Genomic DNA, 24,168 nt, shown 5'->3' on the forward strand with positions numbered 1-24,168 from the left:
GCGCTGAGAGGCTGCTGCATGCTGGGAGATAAGAGTGCGGTCTCTAACGGACGCTTCGAGAGGACGCAGCGGCATCGCGACGCGGACACGAGGGAGATGGGAGATGGGAGATAAGGCCGCCCTCGGCCTTGCGTGTCTCCTGCTCAGAGTCGCGTTTGTGCACAATGCGTGTGTGTGTGTGTGTGTGTGTGTGTGTGTGCGCTCGCGTGTGTGTGTGTGTGTGTGCGCTCGCGTGCGCACTTCTGCATGCGTGTGTGTGTGTAAACACGCGCTTGCCTGTATGTGTTATATGTGTGTGAATATATGGGCCTCTATGGCAGAGTCGGTGATGGCAGCAACCTGCTGATCGCAGTGGTTCAGACACTGCTGTAGAGCACTGGTTCTCGGACTCTCAGATTGTATGCACTACATGCATGGTGAGCGGACACTAATTTTACAGCTGGTGTACTGGCGCCCAGGGAAGCAGTAACGATGGGCAACCGATTTTAATTTGGTTTTTATTCTGAGCCAAATGGCTACGCACTCCTGTTATTTGTCCTCTGGTGGTTTTTGGCCTGGGCCCCGGCCCCCGTGTTTCTTCTCCTGTCTGGTGAACGGGTAATTCGTTGGGGCGCATGACTCAGGAGCTGGCAGGAGCTTCTGGGTTTCTGCAGTAGTGGACCGACCCCCTGTGTCTCATTAACAAGATTAATTTTGTTTGATTGTTTGGTTGGTTGGTTGTTTTTTTGGTTGTGTGTGTGTGTGCGGGTGTGTGGGTGTGTGTGTGTGTTGTGTGTGTGTTGTGTTTGTTGTTTGTTGTTTGGTTGGTTGTTTTTTTGGTTGTGTGTGTGTGTGCGGGTGTGTGGGCGTGTGTGTACTGTTATACCGGGACACAGACTCCACAACAGTGCTGTACCTCAATGCATCTTCCCCTGCCTCTCTCTTTTTCTCTCATTTTTATTTTTATCTCACTATCTTTCTTATGCACTCATGTACTATCTTTCTCACACACACACACACACACTCACACACACTCATACTCTCACGCAACACCCCTTTTAGCTTGCTCCGGTCCCAGTTCCCCTCTTATCTCCCAGCGCAGTCCAGATAGGGCTCAGCCAATCAGCAGGTCAGGACCACAGCGAATTTGTGGCCTGTAGGAACCAGCACAGAGTACCGGACTCATGGGAGGCAGAATTCGCTGCATCGTGCACTGGGCCTGATAACTGTCACTGCCCACTGCAGGGGGTGGATATATTTAGCACAGATGGAACGTCTCTTTCTGGAATACGCTTGCCCTCAATGCAGCAGCGTGAGTGTGGTTACGTCCTCTGAGCAGTGCGTTGTTGGGCCTTGGCTTTTTTCCCAACGCCGGCGATGGTGATTGCACTGCTTAATTGAGTCTTTGCTGGAAGCATCCTTTTGTGAGGAACCATGAGTTATTTTCTCAGGGCTTTATTCATAGCCTTTCCTCATGGGGAAGTCTGCGCACTGCCAATCCAATAAACCAGTGACAGCGCTAACGCAGCGCAGCAGCGCTGGACCGGGATTTAAAGCTTCCTTTAAAGCTAAGAGCTTCTTTCACCGCAGCAAAGGGTGTATGACACCTTATCCACTGTGACACTGGCTGGTAATTGCCTTATTCGCCGTGACAGTTGCTGACGCTGTCTCCCTTTGACCGACAACTGTTAGTGCTGTCACTTCTGCCCCACAGCACGCAATGCAGCATGTGCTGGTGTTGCAATCAGGATTTCAACACGATTTGGGTTGTTGCTGACTAATCATTGTCACTGACGGGTTAAGTCACAGTAATTAAACACGCGGGTGAAGTCGGCCTGTCGAGGAGAGCGGATGTGTGACGTAGTCTTGCGCTTTCCGTGCCCGAAACCGTGATTCAGAGGGGACTTGCGTATTTCTCCCTGTTTTCCCGCTTCTGTGTTAGCTGACTAATCGGCTCGCGTGTTTGGTCGTCTTGGTGATGCTGGATCCGCCCCCCCCCCCAGACACCGCTGTCATAGCGATCCGCTTTTCTGAACCAGCAGGATTAATCAGAACGGAGAGGCGGAGAGGGTTCTGAAAGTGGGGGTGGGGGTGGTGGGGGGGGGGGGGATGAAGGGAAGCAATCGTTACAAGGCAGGAGAAGAGAGGGGGATGCTGGGATGGGGGAGGATTGTTGACAGCAGAAAGAGAGACGTGGTGTGTAGAGAAGGTGGGAGAAATAGCAGGAGGGAATACGAGAGGCTGCTGAATCAGACTGCCGTAGTGAGGTTCAGCGGGATCCTTGGGTTTCTGTGGTCTGTGAGCTTCTGTGACTAGCTGTGGGGAAAATGGCTCTCTCTCATTCTGAAGACTGAGGAGTCTCCTGCAGTGATACCTGGCGCTGTGGTTCTCAGTCTTGGTCATGGGTTTTGCTTCCAACCACAATGGAAATCCCACAATTTTAACAAGCTGTAAATGTGTCTTAATTGCGCTTCCCCTGTTTTGAGGGATTTTTTTTACCCTCTTATGCCACATTGTCAGAAATTGCTATGCATGCCGTAAGCAATGTCCCAAAAGTCCCATATTCACATTGTGATGTGTTGTATTGATGTAAGTGTGGACACCTGGCCAGTAATACTAACCATTCGGTTGATAATGGAAAATTCAAAGACAGAGCAAATGATAACGAAGCCAAACCTGCATTGTGTTGGGACGTTTAAAAAAATGATGAAAGGACCTCGACACATCTTCAACAATCTTAATTTAACAAGAGTTTCACTGTAAGAAAAGCCAGCATACACGGGAGTCCCCCAGGGCTGAATCTGAAAACCGCTGACTTAGTGAATGTTAATTTGGTGGGCTTTGGCTTTTATGCATATGCGTTGGCACGGTCTGAATAACATGCGTGTGTCTCATCTCTGAGTACTGCTTGCAGCATAATGCTAACAGACAAGCTTTCCATCATAAACGTGTTTCATTGTGTGTTGCACTTGTTAAACGTGTCTCATTTATAATGTGTTCCTTTAATGTTTGCTCATGCTTTGGTTTTTATTGTTATTTTATTATTTTTTTGCTTGCGTTTGTCTGTATGTTTTCTGTATGGTTTGACATTTGCTGTTTTTGTGTGTGTGTGTGTGTTTTCTGCTTGTGTGACCATAGCTTTGTACCAATGGCTTGAGGCTGATCGGCTGGGCAGGAGCCCAGAGGCTGCAAATGAAGGTAACCCCCCCCCAAAAAGAATGCCCCCCCTGACCCCCCTAACGAGCGCCCTGCCTCTCCCTGCATCTTCCTCTTTCCTGTCCTCCGCTCTTTGGCCCTGCTCTCCGCCCCTCCAGGTCCAATCCCGAAATGTGGGTCAGGTTCTTGTTATTCCAGCTCAGATATTTTTAAACCTAAGCACCCCCCCCCCCCACCTTCCCATAATTCTCCTGCACGTGCTTTGCTTCTTTGTCATTAGCTTGCCCTTCCTGCTCTTGTGGCTCTGCAGATTAGCTCTCGCGTGCGCAGGCCTTGGGGAGATGATTCCATAAAAACAAAGAGCCTTAAGAACAGGCCTAAGAGCAGGCCGCAGAGTCCGGCCCCCTGTCTGCACCTGTCCGTCAAAGCCTGCCTTGCGCCTGCCTACCTCACAGAGGTGTGGGGTCACGACCCCGCGGCCTGTGGGGGTCACGACCCCGGGGCAGGAGGGGGTCACGTTTAGGCTTGAGTCTGTTCAGTTTCACCACATCATCTCCAGTCCTCACAGGAGGGCAGTCTTTCAGCAGCCCATAATGCAACACCAGTGCAGTTCATAGAACAGGAGATACGGGAGGAACAGCACTAGGACTGAGAGGACAGTGTTATGCTTATACACACTCAAAAAACAAAGTCTGTATGTTCTTCATTCCCAGTCCCCATGCCAGCTGAGGTTAAACTCTGATTGAAATGTGCCGTCGTCCGGCGGGTTTAGCGGTACAGACGAGGCACACCGTGACCCAGTGTGCTTAGCGGCAGCTCCTTCCTTATGAAGAGAAGCACAGTGAACACACGCCATTGGCCTTCACTGAACACTGGAACAAAGGAATACCAACGAAACTTGTGGTTTTAGAATGGGGAAACTCCCAGAAGTCAAAGCTTTAAACACACAAAACACTTTGATACACAGAAGTACATACCTACACACCAGCCTCCCTTTGCACACGTGCATCTCTCACCCCATCAGGCTGCATTTTTGCTCTCCTACCCTAATATCACTTACTGGAGCTCATATCCACCGAGATGGCAAGACAACTTCTGCATTATTAATCCTTCCTCAGCAAAGCAACTCTATCAAAGCTGAAGCCAGTCAGCGAATCCCCGGCCTCTAGTAACCCTCACAGTCCGCTGAGGGAAGAGGAGAGTGGAGCAGGGGGAGCCCTTCCTGCACACTGCCCCCTTCAGGTGTGGAGAGGTAGTGAGCAGAGACGGTCTGTTTATTCATATGGGCCAGCGCAGGGAAAGCGATGCTCCCTCACAACAAACACTGAGCCTTCTCTGCAAAAAGTTCACCAGTTCACTAGTATAGGTACCTATGACAATAACAAGATATGGAATACATACACATTTTTTCAGGGAAAACATTTTTTTGTTTTAAGGCCTCAAATATATTTTTTAGCATCTGTACTATGGAATTCACAGTCTTGACTTAGTTTTTTCCACAATTTTAAATGAGTAATCACTTGTTTTCAACAGTTCCTTGGCTTCAATTACGTTTTAGGGCTCAACTTAGGGTTAGGGTTATGAAAACGATAAGTCTGAGGGTGCAGGCAAGTTTACGGCTGTGTTCAGCAGGTTAAAGAAAGGTTAGGACATTGGTTCTGTTTTGATTTTGGACAATTCAAAAATTTTGTATATACTAGTATAGGTACCTATGACCATAACAAGATATGGAATAATACACATTTTTCAGGGAAAACATTTTTTTTTTTAAGGCCTCAAATATATTTTTTAGCATCTGTACTATGGAATTCACAGTCTTGACTTAGTTTTTCCACAATTTTAAATGAGTAATCACTTGTTTTCAACAGTTCCTATGGCTTCAATTACGTTTTAGGGCTCAACTTAGGGTTAGGGTTATGAAAACGATAAGTCTGAGGGTCGCGGCAAGTTTACGGCTGTGTTCAGCAGGTTAAAGAAAGGTTAGGACATTGGTTCTGTTTTGATTTTGGACAATTCAAAAATTTTGTATATACTAGTATAGGTACCTATGACCATAACAAGATATGGAATACATACATATTTTTTCAGGGAAAACATTTTTTTTTTAAGGCCTCAAATATATTTTTTAGCATTTGTACTATGGAATTCACAGTCTTGACTTAGTTTTTCCACAATTTTAAATGAGTAATCACTTGTTTTCAAAAGTTCCTATGGCTTCAATTACGTTTTAGGGCTCAACTTAGGGTTAGGGTTATGAAAACGATAAGTCTGAGGGTCGAGGCAAGTTTACGGCTGTGTTCAGCAGGTTAAAGAAAGGTTAGGACATTGGTTCTTTTTTGATTTTGGACAATCCAAAAATTTTGTATATACTAGTATAGGTGCCTATGACCATAACAAGATATGGAATACATACATATTTTTTCAGGGAAAACATTTTTTTTTTTAAGGCCTCAAATATATTTTTTAGCATTTGTACTATGGAATTCACAGTCTTGACTTAGTTTTTTCACAATTTTAAATGAGTAATCACATGTTTTCAACAGTTCCTATGGCTTCAATTACGTTTTAGGGCTCAACTTAGGGTTAGGGTTATGAAAACGATAAGTCTGAGGGTCGAGGCAAGTTTACGGCTGTGTTCAGCAGGTTAAAGAAAGGTTAGGACATTGGTTCTGTTTTGATTTTGAACAATTAAAAAATTTTGTATATACTAGTATAGGTACCTATGACCATAACAAGATATGGAATACATACATATTTTTTCAGGGAAAACATTTTTTTTTTTAAGGCCTCAAATATATTTTTTAGCATCTGTACTATGGAATTCACAGTCTTGACTTAGTTTTTCCACAATTTTAAATGAGTAATCACTTGTTTTCAACAGTTCCTGTGGCTTCAATTACGTTTTAGGGCTCAACTTAGGGTTAGGGTTATGAAAACGATAAGTCTGAGGGTCGCGGCAAGTTTACGGCTGTGTTCAGCAGGTTAAAGAAAGGTTAGGACATTGGTTCTTTTTTGATTTTGGACAATCCAAAAATTTTGTATATACTAGTATAGGTGCCTATGACCATAACAAGATATGGAATACATACATATTTTTTCAGGGAAAACATTTTTTTTTTTAAGGCCTCAAATATATTTTTTAGCATCTGTACTATGGAATTCACAGTCTTGACTTAGTTTTTCCACAATTTTAAATGAGTAATCACTTGTTTTCAAAAGTTCCTATGGCTTCAATTACGTTTTAGGGCTCAACTTAGGGTTAGGGTTATGAAAACGATAAGTCTGAGGGTCGAGGCAAGTTTACGGCTGTGTTCAGCAGGTTAAAGAAAGGTTAGGACATTGGTTCTTTTTTGATTTTGGACAATCCAAAAATTTTGTATATACTAGTATAGGTGCCTATGACCATAACAAGATATGGAATACATACATATTTTTTCAGGGAAAACATTTTTTTTTTTAAGGCCTCAAATATTTTTTAGCATTGTACTATGGAATTCACAGTCTTGACTTAGTTTTTCCACAATTTTAATGAGTAATCACTGTTTTCAAAGTTCCTATGGCTTCAATTACGTTTAGGGCTCAACTTAGGGTTAGGGTTATGAAAACGATAAGTCTGAGGTCGCGGCAAGTTTACGGCTGTGTTCAGCAGGTTAAAGAAAGGTTAGGACATTGGTTCTTTTTGATTTGGACAATCCAAAAATTTTGTATATACTAGTATAGTACCTATGACCATAACAAGATATGGAATACATACATATTTTTCAGGGAAAACATTTTTTTTTTAAGGCCTCAAAATATTTTTAGCATCTGTACTATGGAATTCACAGTCTGACTTAGTTTTTCCACAATTTAAATGAGTAATCACTTGTTTTCAAAGTTCCTATGGCTTCAATTACGTTTTAGGGCTCAACTTAGGTTAGGGTTATGAAAACGATAAGTCTGAGGGTCGAGGCAAGTTACGGCTGTGTTCAGCAGGTAAGAAAGGTTAGGACATTGGTTCTTTTTTGATTTTGGACAATCCAAAAATTTGTATATACTAGTATAGGTGCCTATGACCATAACAAGATATGGAATACATACATATTTTTTCAGGGAAAACATTTTTTTTTTTAAGGCCTCAAATATATTTTTTAGCATTGTACTATGAATTCACAGTCTTGACTTAGTTTTTCCACAATTTTAAATGAGTAATCACATGTTTTCAACAGTTCCTATGTTCCTATGGCTTCAATTACGTTTTAGGGCTCAACTTAGGGTTAGGGTTATGAAACGATAAGTCTGAGGTCGGGCAAGTTTACGGCTGTGTTCAGCAGGTTAAAGAAAGGTTAGGACATTGGTTCTTTTTGATTTGGACAATCCAAAAATTTTGTATATACTAGTATAGGTCCTATGACCATAACAAGATATGGAATACATACATATTTTTTCAGGGAAAACATTTTTTTTTTTAAGGCCTCAAAAATTTTTTAGCATTGTACTATGGATTCACAGTCTTGACTTAGTTTTCCACAATTTTAAATGAGTAATCACTGTTTTCAAAGTTCCTATGGCTTCAATTACGTTTTAGGGCTCAACTTAGGGTTAGGGTTATGAAAACGATAAGTCTGAGGGTCGAGGCAAGTTTACGGCTGTGTTCAGCAGGTTAAAGAAAGGTTAGGACATTGGTTCTTTTTTGATTTTGGACAATCCAAAAATTTGTATATACTAGTATAGGTACCTATGACCATAACAAGATATGGAATAATACATATTTTTTCAGGGAAACATTTTTTTTTTTAAGGCCTCAATATATTTTTTAGCATCTGTACTATGGAATTCACAGTCTTGACTTAGTTTTTCCACAATTTTAAATGAGTAATCACATTGTTTTCAAAAGTCCTATGGCTTCAATTACGTTTTAGGGCTCAACTTAGGGTTAGGGTTATGAAAACGATAAGTCTGAGGGTCGCGGCAAGTTTACGGCTGTGTTCAGCAGGTTAAAGAAAGGTTAGGACATTGGTTCTCTTTTGATTTTGGACAATCCAAAAATTTTGTATATACTAGTATAGGTACCTATGACCATAACAAGATATGGAATACATACATATTTTTTCAGGGAAAACATTTTTTTTTTTTTAAGGCCTCAAATATATTTTTTAGCATCTGTACTATGGAATTCACAGTCTTGACTTAGTTTTTCCACAATTTTAAATGAGTAATCACATGTTTTCAACAGTTCCTATGGCTTCAATTACGTTTTAGGGCTCAACTTAGGGTTAGGGTTATGAAAACGATAAGTCTGAGGGTCGAGGCAAGTTTACGGCTGTGTTCAGCAGGTTAAAGAAAGGTTAGGACATTGGTTCTTTTTTGATTTTGGACAATCCAAAAATTTTGTATATACTAGTATAGGTACCTATGACCATAACAAGATATGGAATATATACATATTTTTTCAGGGAAAACATTTTTTTTTTAAGGCCTCAAATATATTTTTTAGCATTTGTACTATGGAATTCACAGTCTTGACTTAGTTTTTCCACAATTTTAAATGAGTAATCACATGTTTTCAACAGTTCCTATGGCTTCAATTACGTTTTAGGGCTCAACTTAGGGTTAGGGTTATGAAAACGATAAGTCTGAGGGTCGCGGCAAGTTTACGGCTGTGTTCAGCAGGTTAAAGAAAGGTTAGGACATTGGTTCTGTTTTGATTTTGGACAATCCAAAAATTTTGTATATACTAGTATAGGTACCTATGACCATAACAAGATATGGAATACATGCATATTTTTTCAGGGAAAACATTTTTTTTTTTAAGGCCTCAAATATATTTTTTAGCATCTGTACTATGGAATTCACAGTCTTGACTTAGTTTTTCCACAATTTTAAATGAGTAATCACTTGTTTTCAAAAGTTCCTATGGGTTCACCAGTGAATCTCATTTCAGGCGCGCCCTGTAGCTAATATAGCGATCTCATTAGTGCTGGTTAGGGGGTTGAGGGTGTCGCATTAACCTGTGATTCTCTCCTGACGGGATGAGTTACTGCCGTTATTGACCGTGTTGTAAATGTGCTCTCAGGCAACGGCCTGTTCTCTCCATCAATCTCACCCTTCACCGCTCGTCCGCCAACTCCCCAGCCCCCCCCCCCACTCCCCCTCCCCCCGCTCCTTTCATCTCCCGGGCCGACCCTGACTGAGGTGCAGAAAAACATGGCGGTCGATATGCGCCACACACCTCACAAATTTAAACCTCATTCATCTCTGCTCACCCTGTAAACTGAGCGATGGGTGTCTTGTAGCCGGCCATGCAGTACTGGATTCAGGAATTAGCATGACGGTGGAAAACTATGAAGAAACCTGGAAGGAACCCGGCTCTTGTTGCCAACTCTGAGAGTTAATAATGACCACCGTGGTCAATCAGTTCATTTCAAATCATTTAGCTGGGTCCCAGACTGTATCGGTTGCCCTGGTCACCAGCTCCTAGGAGTACAGCTGCTCGAGTCTGTCTTCGGGGGGGGGGGGGGGGTGTACTGACACCAGCTCAGTGTTGGCGTAGGGGAGTGAAATCACCCTACAGCGTGCCGCCAGTGTCACGGGGGGTCATGTGACTGCACCCACAATCCCTCACTCCAGTCAGCAGCTGGGTGCTGTTCACAGCGATCCTTTGTGTGGTTCCCCTCCCCCCCCTCAGTAATCCTCTGTGCGTGCTGTGCTCCCTGTGGCCCCTGTGCTGTGAGGGCATGTCTGCTATGTGACGGAGTGGCAGGTGTTTGGTGGGGAGAAAAGGGTCTGAGTCGCGTCCATGCACCTGTGGAGCTCAGCAGCCTCTTCAAGTGATGATCCACACTGACACCATGCAGCCTCCTCTTTCTCTCTTTTTATTTGATTTCTCTCTCTCTCTCTCTCTCTCTCTCTCTCTCTCTGTAGTGGGAGTTTTTTCTTTCTGGGCTCAGTTATTGGAATTGTACTCTCTTTCATTTTCCTCTCCTGTCTCCCCTGTTCTCTCTCCCTCTCTCTCTCTGCTTTATCATTGTTGGCTCGGCCTTGTTTTAGACGAGTCTGTGCTCTGGAGAGTACGTCAGGCTGTGTTTATTTCAGCTGAAAGCTGACACGCTGCAAACAGACAGTGTTCAAAGGGCTGCAGTAAAGAGGAAATATGTACCCGCTGACTTCGCGGCTCCTCAGATGTGGCTTCATGCTCTGCGGCCTGGTCCGTGATCCTGTACACGTGTCTCAGAAGACGTTGCTGATCACGTTGACCATTGTGAATGGAGAGTGTCCTAATCGCAGTAAACTGGATTAAGGAACAGCTCACAGCTACCCCCTAAAAAATCACAGGAAATAAATTTTATGCACTCGTATATATTGTGTGCGTTCATATAAATACATACATACATACATACAAGTTTCTGCAACCTTATATATTGTGTGTGTTCATATACACACATGCATATGTGCAGACATGCATTATTGGTTTAGTTTATGCGTTGGTATTCCTTAGTCCCGTTTATCAGGGCAGAATGACCTTTTTCCAGTTGACCGCTCTCGCCCTCTTGCAGCCATGACCTCATTTCTCAGCTGCTGGTGTTTTCCTTCTCCTTCTGGCTACGGGACTGTTCCCCTGCTGTTCCCTCTGCCTCGATCCTCAGAGTGGGACAGGCTGCTGAATCCTCCCCCTCTCGCCCCTCCTTCTGTTCCAGGGGAGAACTTTGAAGAGAGCCCCCTCAAGAGGACCTTCAAGTCCAAGGTCCTCTCCCACTTCCCGGAGAACGTCGAGTGGAACCCCTTCGACCGAGATGCCGTCAACATGGTGAGTGCAAACGGGCTGCTGTGCGTCTGGGGGGCTGAGAATGGGGTTCAAGCGGGGTTTAGGGGGAGACAGTCTATTGGCTCAGATTGCAGGGGCGTTTTCCAGGTGAGACAGTGCCATTACAACCTGGAGCAGGGGACTCCAGGTAAATAATACAATGCGTGCGGGCGAGTGATAGTGAGTGGGTGAGTGGGTGGTAACTTCACTTATATTAAGTATAGCCATTGTACCCTGGAGGTTGGCAGAGGAAGGCTGCTCATAGCCTCCGGGACCTGTCTGGTTAGTGGGTGTATTGCGTAATCCCGTCGCGGGATGGCGATGTGCCCCAGCTCCCCAGCGAATCGGCCGGTGTGGCCCTCCTTAATACCGGGCCGCTGGAGCGCAGGGGGGCGGCTGTTACCCGTCCGCCGGGACTCAGATGGAAAGTGAGAGGCTGCCTCGCACCCGTGCCCCCCCCCCCCCGCCCCTCTTATACTGAGGTCACATCTGATACTGTGTTTCCACGGCGCTGTGACATCAGCGCTGTTAAATAAATAATGCAGCGCCTGAGTCTGTGCTCGCTGCGGTGTGGGACTGGACTGGAGTGTGTGTGTGTGTGTGTGTGTGTGCCTGAGTGCACACAGCGCTGCTTTATTTCAGCTTCAGCTGGCAAAACCTAATAAAGCACCTGCTGACAGAAGAAAATGTGTGTGTGTGTGTGTGTGTGTGTGTGTGTGTGTGTGTGTGTGTGTGTGTGTGTGTGTGTGTTTGTGCTGTGTAGGACACAGTGTGGAGTGTTCATGCAGCGCAGACAATCACAGACACAGAATCCTAACTTTCTCAGGTTCCTGATTGAATCCTGATTGAATCTGGAACAGATGCAGCTGGAAGGAGGAGGGTGTGATTGATATGAAGCTGAGAAAGAGAACCAGAGGGTGGCTTTCTGCTGGCTCTTTGTTTTTTTGGGAAGGAAGTGAAGGGGGAAGTAGCTTCTGATGTCACAGATTGTGGAAACCGCTCACAATGGAGTGAAATGTCAGTGCTGATATCTCCTATCTCCAAATGGGTTTACCATGTCCGTATTGTCCAGCGATAATAAACCTTATGTATCAGATTAAAAAGCGGGCCTTTGGTGGAGTTTAGCCACCTTTGAAAACAGCAGTGACCTTAACATGATGTTTTTTTATTTATTTGCTGTGTGATATGCTCGTCATTTTTCATTTTGACTGTTTTCATTTGATTGTGAAAATGTGAAAGAAAAAAAATGATCATGTTCCATTCACTCATTTGTGAATCAAGACATTAAATAATATTTATGGTTTTACTCACCCGCTTGTGAAAAAATGTGAGAGAGTGTTTGTTTTGTTGACTGGTGAAGATGTGAGAGAGTGTTTGTTTTGTTGACTGGTGAAGATGTGAGAGAGTGTTTGTTTTGTTGACTGGTGAAGATGTGAGAGAGTGTTTGTTTTGTTGACTGGTGAAGATGTGAGAGAGTGTTTGTTTTGTTGACTGGTGAAGATGTGAGAGGGTGTTTGTTTTGTTGACTGGTGAAGATGTGAGAGGGTGTTTGTTTTGTTGACTGGTGATGATGTGAGAGTGTTGTGTGCTCAGTAAACGAGGCTGAAGGACGAGGCTGGCTGAGCGTGAAGCGGGAGCGGCGCTGGACTCGTTTAATCCCCGCCCTGCGTTCCCTCGTTAAACTGAGGAACATTATCAGCCCACTTTAAATTGGGTGAGAACGTCCCCGGAGCTTAGCGGCTCCATTAGGACAGATAGCTCAGGGAGACCTACCGTTTAAAGAGCAAACTCAGTCCGTAACTCTCTTTCTATTTCTCCCTCTCTCTCTCTCACCCTCTCTCCCGCCCCCCGTCCTCCCCCCGTCCCCCCCCAGCTCTGCATGCCGAAGGGCCTGTCGTTCCGGACGCAGGCGGACGAGCGGGAGCCCCAGTTCCACTCCTTCCTGATCACGCGGGAGGACGGCTCGCGCACCTACGGCTTCGTGCACACCTTCTACGAGGAGGTGCGCAGCCGCAGGATCTGCGCAGCCATGCAGACGCTGCAGCAGATGCACCGGGCCGAGCGGAGCCCCGGCGGCAGCGCCGGCGCCTCCTCCTCCTCCTCCTCTTCCTCCTCCTCCTCCAGCATGGACTCGCTGGCCAGCAGCCTGGACGAGGCCGACGCCGGCCCGCCCGCCGCCGCCGGGGGGGGCGGCTCGGGCACATATGACGCGGCCCGTGACACGCTGTACGTCTCCAAGGCGCTGTGCCTGATCGCGCCCATGCCCTTCCTGCACGCCTGCCGCCGCTTCCTGGCCCAGCTGCACCGGGCCGTCGCCGGGCCCCGCCCGCCGCCGCTGCCGCTGGAGAGCTACATCCACAACCTGCTGTACGAGGTGCCGCTGCCGCCGCCGGGCCGCTCGCTCAAGTTCCACGGCGTGTACGAGCCAATCGTGTGCCAGCGGCCCGGCCCCGGGGAGCTCCCATTGGCCGAGTTCCCCCTGGGCACCGCCTTCCAGCTGCTGGGCGTGGAGAACCTGGTGCAGGTGTTCACCTGCGTGCTGCTGGAGATGCAGATCCTGCTCTACTCGCAAGGTGGGCAGCCGTTGCCATGCAACACACGGGCGGGGTGAGGGTGCTGGGCTGGAATGTGAATGTGAATGTGTTTCAGTTATTGAAAGGAAAACAGAAGAAGAACCAGTTGGTATCACATGTTTTGGATTGAGAGCCCATGCCCAATTCCAAACTGAGAGATAATAGGGGCAAAATGCTGCTAATAAGTAAATAGGAACAGCGGCACCAGGAGATGTTTTAATTGGGCTCCCACTGCAGGAGGATGTGGCACCATATGACACATTAATTCTGCTGGCTGACAGAGAGAGGTAGAGAGGGAGAAAGAGAGGGAGAAAGAGAGGGAGGAAGAGAGGGAGGAAGAGAGGGAGGCTGAGTGGAGGACTCTCCTGGCAACACAGGCTCAGTGATTCAGAGAGCTTTCCCAATTTGTCTGGCAAATGCAGGAGCGCTCAGAATGTAAATATCCAGGGACAGAGCTGCGGAGTGTTTGGGGGGGGGTGTGCGGGAGTGTGTGGGGGGGGGGCGCTCTGCTCCAGCCCATTAATCAAACGCAGGCTGCCTGTGTTCATCCCCACTTCCATCGCTCAGACCACAATCAAATTCCTCAGTGATCTCGCAGCTGCTCGATCAAGCCGGTGGGGGGGTAGAGCTGGGGGAAGGGGGGTTACGGCTGAGGGGGGGGGGTAGAGCTGGGGGCAGGTAGGGCTGAGAGGTGAAATCTGGACACCTGCTGTTTGGTTATTTGGACTTCAGGGGGCAACATCTTTGCGAGGTCGCTGTGCTTCTCTCATTTTTAATGTTGTTTGTGGCTGTGGCTCCCAGCCCGGTGCCGGGGGGGGAAATGTGCTCAGGGTCCCTGGGGCTGCACAGGGCCCGGGCCCAGAATGGAGTCAGAACGCGACGCAGAGAGAGCAGGAAGTGGAGCAGGAAGTGCAGAGAGGAAGCAGACTGCAGGCTCACGGCAGCACCGAGGGAAATGGGCGTGTGTGCCCTTCCTCATCGCTTCAAAATTGGGCTCTGTGAAACCCCCCCTCGTTCAGGTCCTCTCCCCCCTGTGTTGGGGATGGGGGATGCTGTTCCTCTGCTCTTCCTCTGAGCCTTTCTCTGGCCGTTAGCTAACATCATTCAGCTCATTAAAAATGCATAATGTGACACAGAATAGATCTGCACTAGCTGTAATGTATGCGCTTGGTAACCGAGCTCGATGCCTTGGATATACAGACTGACAAACCCAATATCGATGAATGACGAACTCCGGTATTCTCCTGTCTGTCCCTCCCCTTATTATTATTAATGGACTCCATTCCTTGTTGCAAATCCGGCCCATGTACTGGAGCTAATCGAGCTCGGCAGGAAGACGTGGGCCTGTCTACTCTGTGATCGATTGTGTAGCCTGGTTAGCAGAGACAGAGGGATTAAGGCGCTCTTTCTTTTTTTAGCCGGGTCTGTTTGAGCTGTCAGGACTTGTTTTGCCTTTCCCTCCCTCTTTCTCTTCTCATCTTCACCCTTGTGTGTCCCCTGTGCCCCCCCCCCCCCCTCCCTGGCGCTCCTGCTGGGGAGGCAGATGGCAGCACCGTGGACCCTATGCTCTCAAACAGGAGGAGGAGAGGGAGTAGAGGGAGGAGGCAGAGATGCCTATGCACTTGAGAAGAGAGATGGTAGAATGGCCTGGAGAGTTGCCTATGGCAACCTGCAGTGTGCCTGCGCCGGCTGCGCATACGGTGTGTCTGCTGCACTGGCTGCGCAGCGCAGGTGATAGAGCGAAGGGTGCTGCAGTAATGTAGCGATAAGGTGTGACTGGCAGGCAAAAAATAAAAACGGGGAGGATAAAATTAGTATTAAAAAAAAACAAAAGTTTGTGCCTCAAAGTGCCGTCATTTGTGTTTTGCCAAAATTGCAAATTACAGGCTGCTGCTGCTCTGCTTGAGTTCTCATATCAGGACACAAGCAGTTCTCCACCCGAGATTCAGAGCTTTCAAACGTGCTGCATATGGACTGGGCACCGGCATTCATTGCAGGGATTTTCAAAGGTTTACGGTCTACGACTGAATGGCGTATCAAATGTGTTTGTCATGAAGTGCCGCAGTTCGTTATGGATGGGTTTAGAGATAAGATTGGGATATTTGCCTGTCGTTTTCCTCTTGCTCTTCTGTGGTGACTGCAGTGTGACTTGTGGTCTTTGGGGGGAGAAAGAAAAAGTAAAATCCCGCTGAAGGATCAATGCATTTTAATTGCTTTTTTCAAGTAGGGGAATTATCGTCAGAACTAATCCATTAATGAAGTCCTGTACGCCTCAGTGAATTCATGTTGCCGGCTTTGTACCCAGTAGAGATTATCCCTGTCTTGGGCTCTGGGTTTTTTATAGAAATGGGAAACGGTTTACTCCCCTCTTTATTTGCGTCATGGACTTCAGCTGAACTTGAAGAAAACGTCTTTTTTTTTTTTTTTTTTGGCGTGCATCTAAGATTTACCATAGAAGCTTCTGGATTCTTTTAGGATTGCTGAGATTCACGTGGCTGGTTGTTCAGCATGAGGCATGTTGATGGTGAATCCGCTGTTACCCACGGTGTCCGTGGTGTTGTCGTAATTAAGCGTGCTCCACGGCGCCTCCAGTGGACGTGCTGTGATTGCAATATCGCCATGGCGAATCGTGTGCAGCGTGCTCTACCAGAAAGTGTGCACTGTGCGTGTAAACCAAAAATAACCAGCCTAGGGGCACTGATAGTCATCTTATTCAAACCAGCCAAAGAGGCAACTTTTTTGGGCAAAAAACCAAAAGACATTAATGCATTCTGCAGCATGAGCGAAGCTTTATTTATTCTCTCTCTCTCTCTCTCTCTCTCTCTCAGCTTGCTAGCACAGCAAGACTCCCTCCTTTAGTGTTTAGTGCCAAGTGCACTGATTAATGCTGCTGTCTTTTGGTTAAGCAAATCGTCCTGCTCCCCGCTCCGCTGTTCTGAGACCCTGAGTGCTGATGGACCTCTCTGTAGGTACGGCACAGGAAGCTAACGATATGAAGCAGAGCGTTTGCGTGGCAGGGAGAGACCGTATCCTGGTCAGTGCTCTTCCATTATCGCATGGCTGCAGTCCTCCAGAAAACTCTGGGAAGAGGCTTTGCAGTTAGGGGGGGGGGGGGTGCTCCTGAGGTGAACACACCACCCTACATACAGTCTAATGTCTTTGAATATGTTACAGCCACGTGACCCCCTCCCCCAGGCTAAAAATGCACTCCCCAGAAACAAGTCATTAATCTCTCATAAAGTTCTGTGGGCTGCATGAGTAAGCCTGCTGCCCCCAGCCCCCCCTCCTCCAGTCTTTGTTCCGGAGAGGCTGAGTCTATAAATCTTTGTTGAGATCCATGGTAATGAGGGCTTTGAGCTAAAGCAGCGCACGCATGAAAAACAACCGGAGTCGCTCTCCTAGCGTAGCGCTAATAGCCAGGGGTAGTCCATATAGCATCAGGCAAGGCCCGCCATTAAAACGCATTTTCCAGGGCCTGATTACATGCTAATAGGTAGGGATGGAGGTAGAAAGTTGCGTTATTTTCCTCAATAAGTCTGGAACAGCGGGGGGGGAGGAGTGGTCCCTAGTCTGGAGCAGAGAGGGGGGGATCTTGTCGAGCATGGAGCAAGGAAGGCCTTGGGGCTGTCTGTTATGGAAGCGTTAACAAAAGAGCCAGTTGTCAGTTGAAGGTCTCTCTCTCTCTCTCTCTCTCCCCAGACTACCAGCGGTTGATGACGGTTGCCGAGGGCATCACCACCCTGCTGTTCCCCTTCCAGTGGCAGCACGTGTACGTGCCCATCCTGCCCGCCTCCCTGCGCCACTTCCTGGACGCCCCTGTGCCCTACCTGATGGGCCTCCAGTCCAAAGAGGGAACTGACCGCTCCAAACTGGAGCTGCCCCAGGAGGTACGGCGCACAGCGCCCCCTTCTGCCAGCGGCCCCTCATTACACTCTCCTCACAACACTACTCTCTCACTCGTAATGCACTCTTTCACTCTCACAAGTCTAGTCAGTGGGGAAAAACAGCGCCCCCTATTGTTCTTGTGTGAGCACAGCCTGTATTCTGGTCGCCCTAGAGACGCGTGATGAGTTGTGTTTATTAGCAGAGCGTGTCAGTGGAGCAGCAGATGGAAAATGGGGCATGCTGGGTATGTGTAGAGGCTGAGCTGGGCATGGGGAAGGGGCCGGTAAGAGACGCATTGTTGGCCTCTCAGCTGTAGAGGTTATTGTTACTCAAGGCTGCTTGCATTGTCCCATCTCAGTGGGAGTGTGCAAGCCAACTCAGACACAGCTCACCCCTTTCCCCATTGTGTGCGTGCGTGCGTGTGTGTGTGTGCGCGTGTGCGCGCACGTGTGTGTGTTTGTAATTGTGTGTATGATGTGCACATTCCTTCTTTATTTTCCCAGTCAGACAAATTTGGGTCACCTAGCCTGAGGAATTTATATACTGTGCTTTCTAAGCGGGGAGCGGGTGGCAGGGAAGCGGGGGGGGGGTGAGGGAGATTCACTTTTATCTTTGCAAACTAGGGCAAACCTTAAAAAAGAAGCAAAAGCATATATTGTGACCATCGCCCATATACATGCTGTCAGGAACCGGGTGAGAATTTAACACTGTCAGCATTAATGAAAGTGAGGACCATTCATCAGTCATAGATAAAGAGGTTTGATGAGGTTTTTCTTCATATTTTTTTTTTTGGGGGGGGGAGGGGGAGAAGCAGCACAGTAAAGATTTGGTTAAAATGGCTCTTAAAAGGAAAGAGTGTTTTGATGCTCCATTATTCTTCAGTAACACAGTATTAAGAGAATGCATGGTGTAAATGTGCATTCACAAAAGAAAGAGTATTACACTCCAAATAGAATAATATTTCATACAATATAAACCATATTTTCACACAACAAGTAACTGGCAGTCTAATATCAGAATTGCCCTGCTATGTATTAATAATGATTACTCTCAAGTTAATATTTTGGCCTTTCTTTCCCAAATGTGCTAGCCAGTGCAATTATTGTGCTGTTGTTTATTAAATATTTTAGCCAGTCAGCATAATGCATGTGCCAGTCTGTGTCATAAATGTACTAGGATTTGTTAAATATTTAGTCAGTCCATGTTATAAAAGCATGAATCTGTGTCGTAAATGTGCCAGGATTTGTTAATTTTTTTTTAGCCAGTCTGTGATATAAATGCGTGAGTGTGTGTCATAAATGTGCCAGGCTTTGTTAAATATTTCAGCCGGTCTGTGATATAAGTGTGCAGCTGTCAGACTCTGGACTCTGGCTCTGAAAACATGACACACAACCCGCCAGCCCCTGAGTGACAGTCAACTACGGGCTGTCAGTTTGAGTGGCAGGCCTTTGAGCCAGTCACGGAGCGGTGCGTTTGCTTTAAGAGGTGGGATGAAACCGAAAACTATCGTCAGTTGGGTCTTCTGGGACTTACCTCTGGTTCTTGTCCTTGAAGGGTTGTTCCTTTCAGTTTCACATTGGAATATTCATTATTTTACAGCCGATAGAATTTAAGATCACAGAAGTAGTGATGTATTGCACATAAAATGTAAGATTTCCACAGGGGCGATGAGAGGAGAGGAGAGGGTAAGAGAGAAAGAGACGGAAAGAGAGAAAGAGACAGAACACAGCGGTAACTGTGATTCATCTGGGGTAGACCAAGTACCGATGATCCATGGCGTCTGTTGAGACAGCCACCTCGCATGGTGAGACTGATTGCTTGTTATATCAGTCAGTCGGCTCGCATTTAAAGTCCCGGGAAACGGCTCTGAGCCCGTCACAAGGCCCTTTCACATATTCAGGTCTGACTCGTTTTACTCCTGGAAGAAAGGCATTAAATCACGCTTTTAAAGGCCCGGGCGGGAGATTGATGTGTCTGTCTGGGTGCTTTAGATCAGCTGCTCGTTGCGTACGCCGCAGTGCTGTAAATCTGAGCGCAGGTGCGCTGTTGAAAGCTCTTAATCCTGATGCGGGTGCGTCGGTGAGGCCGCTCTGGCAGGTTTGGGTTGCCGTGGCATCAGCCCGCTGGTTATCCCCAGCTGTTTACGGTCTGGCCTCAGCGTGCTGTTATTCCTTCCTCCCCAGGCCAACCTGTGCTTCGTGGACATCGACAACCACTGCGTGGAGCTCCCGGAGGACTTCCCTCAGTTCCCCAACAAGGCCCAGTTCGTCCAGGAGCTGACGGAGGTGCTCCTGCGTTTCGGCGTCTCCCCGGAGGACGCCGCCGCGCCCGCCGCCCCGCCCGCCGGCCCCGCCCGCCTGAAGGGCGTGGCGCTGCGCGAGCTGGTGGACGACGGGCGGAACGGGAACCTGGGCGGCGAGGCGCTGGCGGTGCTGGAGAGGCTGCAGGCGCTGGCCCGGCGGACGGGCGTGGCGGTGGAGGGCGTGGAGGCGCTGGGCCAGGGGGGGCCGGGGGGGCCGGGGGGGCGGTCCCCCGAGGAGGAGGAGGAGCTGTGGAACGCCAAGCTGAACGTGCAGCTGAGGGAGGTGTTCGCCGGCCGCTTCACCACCATGTTCGCCGACTACGAGGCCTTCGTCATCCAGAGCGCCCCCGACCTGGAGGCCTGGCTCACCAACCGGGAGCAGATGCACAACTTCGACAAGGTGAGGGTACACACACACACACACGCACACATCACACACTGCTGTTTTTGAATTAACTGTATAGATAAAGACATGCGCTTCTACATGAGGTATATTTGGATACTGGGTCCTGCGTGTGTAAATCCCACTCTGGTCTCAGGAGTGGACCCCAGGAGTCCTCCTCATAGCCTCCGCTGTGTCCCGTATTATTACCATCATAACCCCCCCCGGCTGAAAGATACCCCTGTTCAGTGAGGCTTTGTGGCTCTTTAAAGAGCCTCTTGGTGAGGGGGGGGGGCACTGTAGCTGATGGGACATTCATCACCCTCTGCTCCCACAAACTGGGCCTTTCCGTCAGACACTCACTCACTCGCCTTTGTTCGGTGATGGATGCGCCTGCATTGTTCACCACTGTGTACCGGATAGACGAGCACTGCGTCCAGACAAAGGACGGCAGTCAGAAATCATAGTCAAGCCCTCACTTGAAGGTTAGAATTCACTCATTCTAAAGTATTTCTCTACTGGGGTTTAGAAAAAAAACAACTTTATTTATGTATGCAGTCCCCGTGAGGAGAGGTTTGACTTCTTCATGAAAGTCAAGAGGTCTGTGATTGATCTCCCAAACAATTTCCATTTATTTTCCCCCATTGATTTGTTTCCAAGGCAAGAGGAGCATGTCAAGCGGCTTTTTGAGAAAGCTTGGTCCTTTCTGATAAATTGCAGTAAAAAACGAAAATGTTGCCCTTATCTTACGGTGAAGGTTGTGTTTGGAATGTTTCTCTGAAGACTACTTCAGTTGGAAAGGGAGAAATAGTGACCTTTCAAAAGCACGTCAAGTTGTACGTTTGTCAGATATCACAGTGTCGACTGAACATTCAGTGTTCACTGTGAGTTTGTGTGTGTTTTGGTGTGCACTGTGGGTGTGTGTATTTTCTGTGTGTGGAGTAGGTCTGTATTTTAGGCCTCAGTGTGGGTTTGTGGGTTTGAATGCCTTCATTGGAAGGCATGACAGGCCATCTTCCAGATCAGATAGGGCAACAGCTTCACAAGCTGAGAGAGATAATACAATAAAAAAATTTTGAAACTTTTTTGAGCAGACTTTTCCATCTGATTAACCACATGAACAAGGCAGGCATGCTGTGCATTCACCTGCTGTGCTTGTGTTCACATACTCAGGTACTGATTGGGTAAAGAGCACATTGTGCTGGCGTTTACTCAGAGCTCATCTTACAAGTGTGTTCATTGCTTAGCAGTGAATGGCCAGTCTCCATGATTCATGTGGCCATTCAGAGGAGGCTCAGCACCGGTTAGTAAATAACACCTTTTGTTGTTGTTGGACAAAAGCCTGACGTATTCAGCTTTCGAAAGTGAAGGCTAGGTGCAGGATGTCTCTTTCACAATAAGCACACCAGTTGTTTTTTCTCCCCCCCCCAGATGCCCAACATTCCTGCCTTGTTCTTGTGGTTAATCCAATGGCAAAGTTCCCTCAATAAAGTTTTAAAAAATTTGAATTATCCTCGAAAAAGAAACGTCGGTCTCTAACGTCCTGTTCTCTCGGCTGCGCGCGTGCACCAGGCCTCCTTCCTGTCGGACCAGCCGGAGCCCTACCTGCCCTTCCTGTCGCACTTCATCGAGACGCAGATGTTCGCCACCTTCATCGACCAGAAGATCATGTCGCAGTGGGAGGAGAAGGAGGCGGCGCTGCGCGTGTTCGACGGGCGCGTGGAGAAGGCCCGGCTCTACAGCGCGCGCGCCCCCAGCCTGCGCTCCTCCAGCTACCAGAGGTGCTCCGTGCTCAAGGAGTCAGGTGGGCTGGGGCTGGGGCCCGGGGGCGGGGCCGGGGCGGGGGGAGGTGTTTGGGAGGGCTGGGGGCTGGGGGCCGGGGCCGGGGGCCGGGGGGGGTGTTTGGGTGGGCTGGGGCCGGGGGCCCAGTGTTTGGGGTGGGCTGGGGCTGGGGGCCGGGGCCGTGTTTGGGGTGTGCTGGGGCCGGGGGCCGGGGGCTGGGGCCGGGGGAGGTGTTTGGGGTGGGCTGGGGGCCGGGGGCCCAGTGTTTGGGGTGGGCTGGGGGCCCGGTGTTTGGGGTGGGCTGGGGCCGGGGGGAGGTGTTTGGGGTGGGCTGGGGACCGGGGGCCCAGTGTTTGGGCTGGGCTGGGCCCGTGTTTGGGGTGGGCTGGGCTGGGAGTGTTTGGGTGGGCTGGGGACCGGGGCCCAGTGTTTGGGTGGGCTGGGGCCCGGTGTTTGGGGTGGGCTGGGGCTGGGGGGTGGGTGGGGCTGGGCCGGGGCCAGTGTGGGGTGTGGCTGGGGCGGTGGGGGCTGGGGCCGGGGGAGTGTTTGGGTGTGCTGGGGCCAGGGCCCGTGTTTGGGGTGGGCTGGGGGCCCGGTGTTGGGGGGGCTGGGGCCGGGGAGGTGTTTGGGGTGGCTGGGACCGGGGCCCATGTTGGGTGGGGGTTGTCATGGGTGGGGGCTGGGGGGGGGAAAGCAGGGGACTGGCGCAGTATTCTTTTTCAGGCACACTGGGGCTTCAGAACAGGCCATTAGTAGCCCAGTTCTGAAAACAAAAACGTAATATAATATTTTGTAAAAAAAAAAAAAAAAAAAATATGTAAAAGTGGTGAAAAATTTGTGGAAGCATCTTCTGCAGTTGCAGCCAGCATACTGATCAGCTGGAGGGCTGAGCTGTCTGCAGCCAGATAGTGAATGTTTCCCTCCCTCTCAGGCCTCTCTGTGTTGCCTGCATCACATTCATCTGTGCAGAACGGCCTGGGGCGAGAGACCAGTTTGTGTCTGCTAATATATCCCAGGGAGGACGATGAACTCTGCTGTCCTGCAGAAAAAAAGTCCGAAAACAAAACGAGTTTGTGTGGGTCAGAAAAAAAAGAAAAAGTAATTTCAGCCAAAACTGCCAAATTGCCTCTTTGGGAGCTGTCAGCAACTCTGCAAGATGAAACCTCTGATGGTCCTGTCTGGGCCAGTCTGGTTCTGTCTGGTCTAGCCTGGGCCAATCTGTCTGGGCCTGGTGCATGTGTGTGTGTGTGTGTGTGTGTGTGTGTGTGTGTGTGTGTCATAGCACACTGGAGAGAGGAGCACGGCACACCGTGTCCTTGAATGCATTAATGAACTACAGAAACATGGGCTTTGATGTCTGCCCATGTACTCTGTGGAGAAGGGGCATGTTGCCATGGCAGCATATAACAGCCTGTTAATGGCCCAGTTTAAAGTAGAAAGAGGGGGTCATTGGTACGCTCTGTTCCCTGAGTTTTAGGGGAGAAATGTGCACCTCTCAGTGCTGACCATGCACCCTATTGGACCAATCACATTTCCCCCTCCTCCTCCTTAATTTGTCTCCTCCCCCCCCCCAGCCCAAGCCATCGAGCAGAGGCTGATGAAGATCGACCACACGGCCATCCACCCCCACCTGCTGGACATGAAGATTGGCCAGGGCAAGTACGAGCAGGGCTTCTTCCCCAAGCTGCAGGCAGACGTGCTGGCCACCGGCCCGACCAATAACAAGTGAGTATCATGGCTGTGGTTCAACAATACCCACCAATGACTAATTCAGATGCGGTTTAGACTCCTCCCTCCCAGCGCCACCAATAGGAAGCCTGCCTTCCTCGGTGGGGTTGAGCAGGGAGACCGTTGTATGGTAGTTTGCCAAATATTTAGCATTTCTGCTTAGGCTGGAGCAGCTCTTTTTGCACTCCCATTTCAGGACTCTGCCATATGCCTGCAGATAAGCTCTGCTTGAAAGCCCCATTATCTAAGCCCTGTTGAAAGCTGTTGTTTCTGGTGTTTTTTGGCTGCATGGAGAGATCTTTGTCCAGATGTGTGTTGAGTGAGTATGTACGTGTCCATATGTTGGCGCGTGTGTCATGTGACACGGTTTTGGGTGTGCTGTACCTCAGCAGGTGGTCGAGTCGCACCGCCTCCTCCCAACGCAGGAAGGACCGTCACAGACAGCACTCTGAACACCTGGGCCTGGACAACGACCTGAAAGAGGTGCGGTCGATCACTCTTTCAAACCTCACCTTTAAGCCACTCCCCCCTGACACAGGCACACACTCACACACCTTATCCAGAACCACTGCTCACCCTTTTACCTGCAATCCATTCA

At 48.6% G+C, this 24,168-nt stretch overlaps 1 protein-coding gene across 10 annotated transcripts in view; it reads left to right on the forward strand.

Annotated features, from left to right (window-relative positions):
- dennd5b (DENN/MADD domain containing 5B) overlaps nucleotides 1–24,168 on the forward strand; it is a 56,608-nt gene that overhangs the window by 17,932 nt on the left and 14,508 nt on the right. For 4 of the 10 annotated variants that reach the window (XM_064319108.1, XM_064319110.1, XM_064319112.1 and 1 more), the window contains 8 exons: nucleotides 3,118–3,177; nucleotides 10,812–10,921; nucleotides 12,792–13,491; nucleotides 17,191–17,378; nucleotides 19,560–20,078; nucleotides 21,633–21,864; nucleotides 23,417–23,567; nucleotides 23,960–24,053. In XM_064319108.1, coding sequence (XP_064175178.1) covers nucleotides 3,118–3,177; nucleotides 10,812–10,921; nucleotides 12,792–13,491; nucleotides 17,191–17,378; nucleotides 19,560–20,078; nucleotides 21,633–21,864; nucleotides 23,417–23,567; nucleotides 23,960–24,053 — 2,054 coding nt within the window. The remainder of the gene's footprint in view (nucleotides 1–3,117; nucleotides 3,178–10,811; nucleotides 10,922–12,791; nucleotides 13,492–17,190; nucleotides 17,379–19,559; nucleotides 20,079–21,632; nucleotides 21,865–23,416; nucleotides 23,568–23,959; nucleotides 24,054–24,168) is intronic. The other 6 variants (XM_064319109.1, XM_064319113.1, XM_064319115.1 and 3 more) reach the window with 3 other exon arrangements.

The sequence above is a fragment of the Anguilla rostrata genome, chromosome 19 (assembly GCF_018555375.3).
Source record: "Anguilla rostrata isolate EN2019 chromosome 19, ASM1855537v3, whole genome shotgun sequence".
Lineage (NCBI taxonomy): Eukaryota > Metazoa > Chordata > Actinopteri > Anguilliformes > Anguillidae > Anguilla > Anguilla rostrata.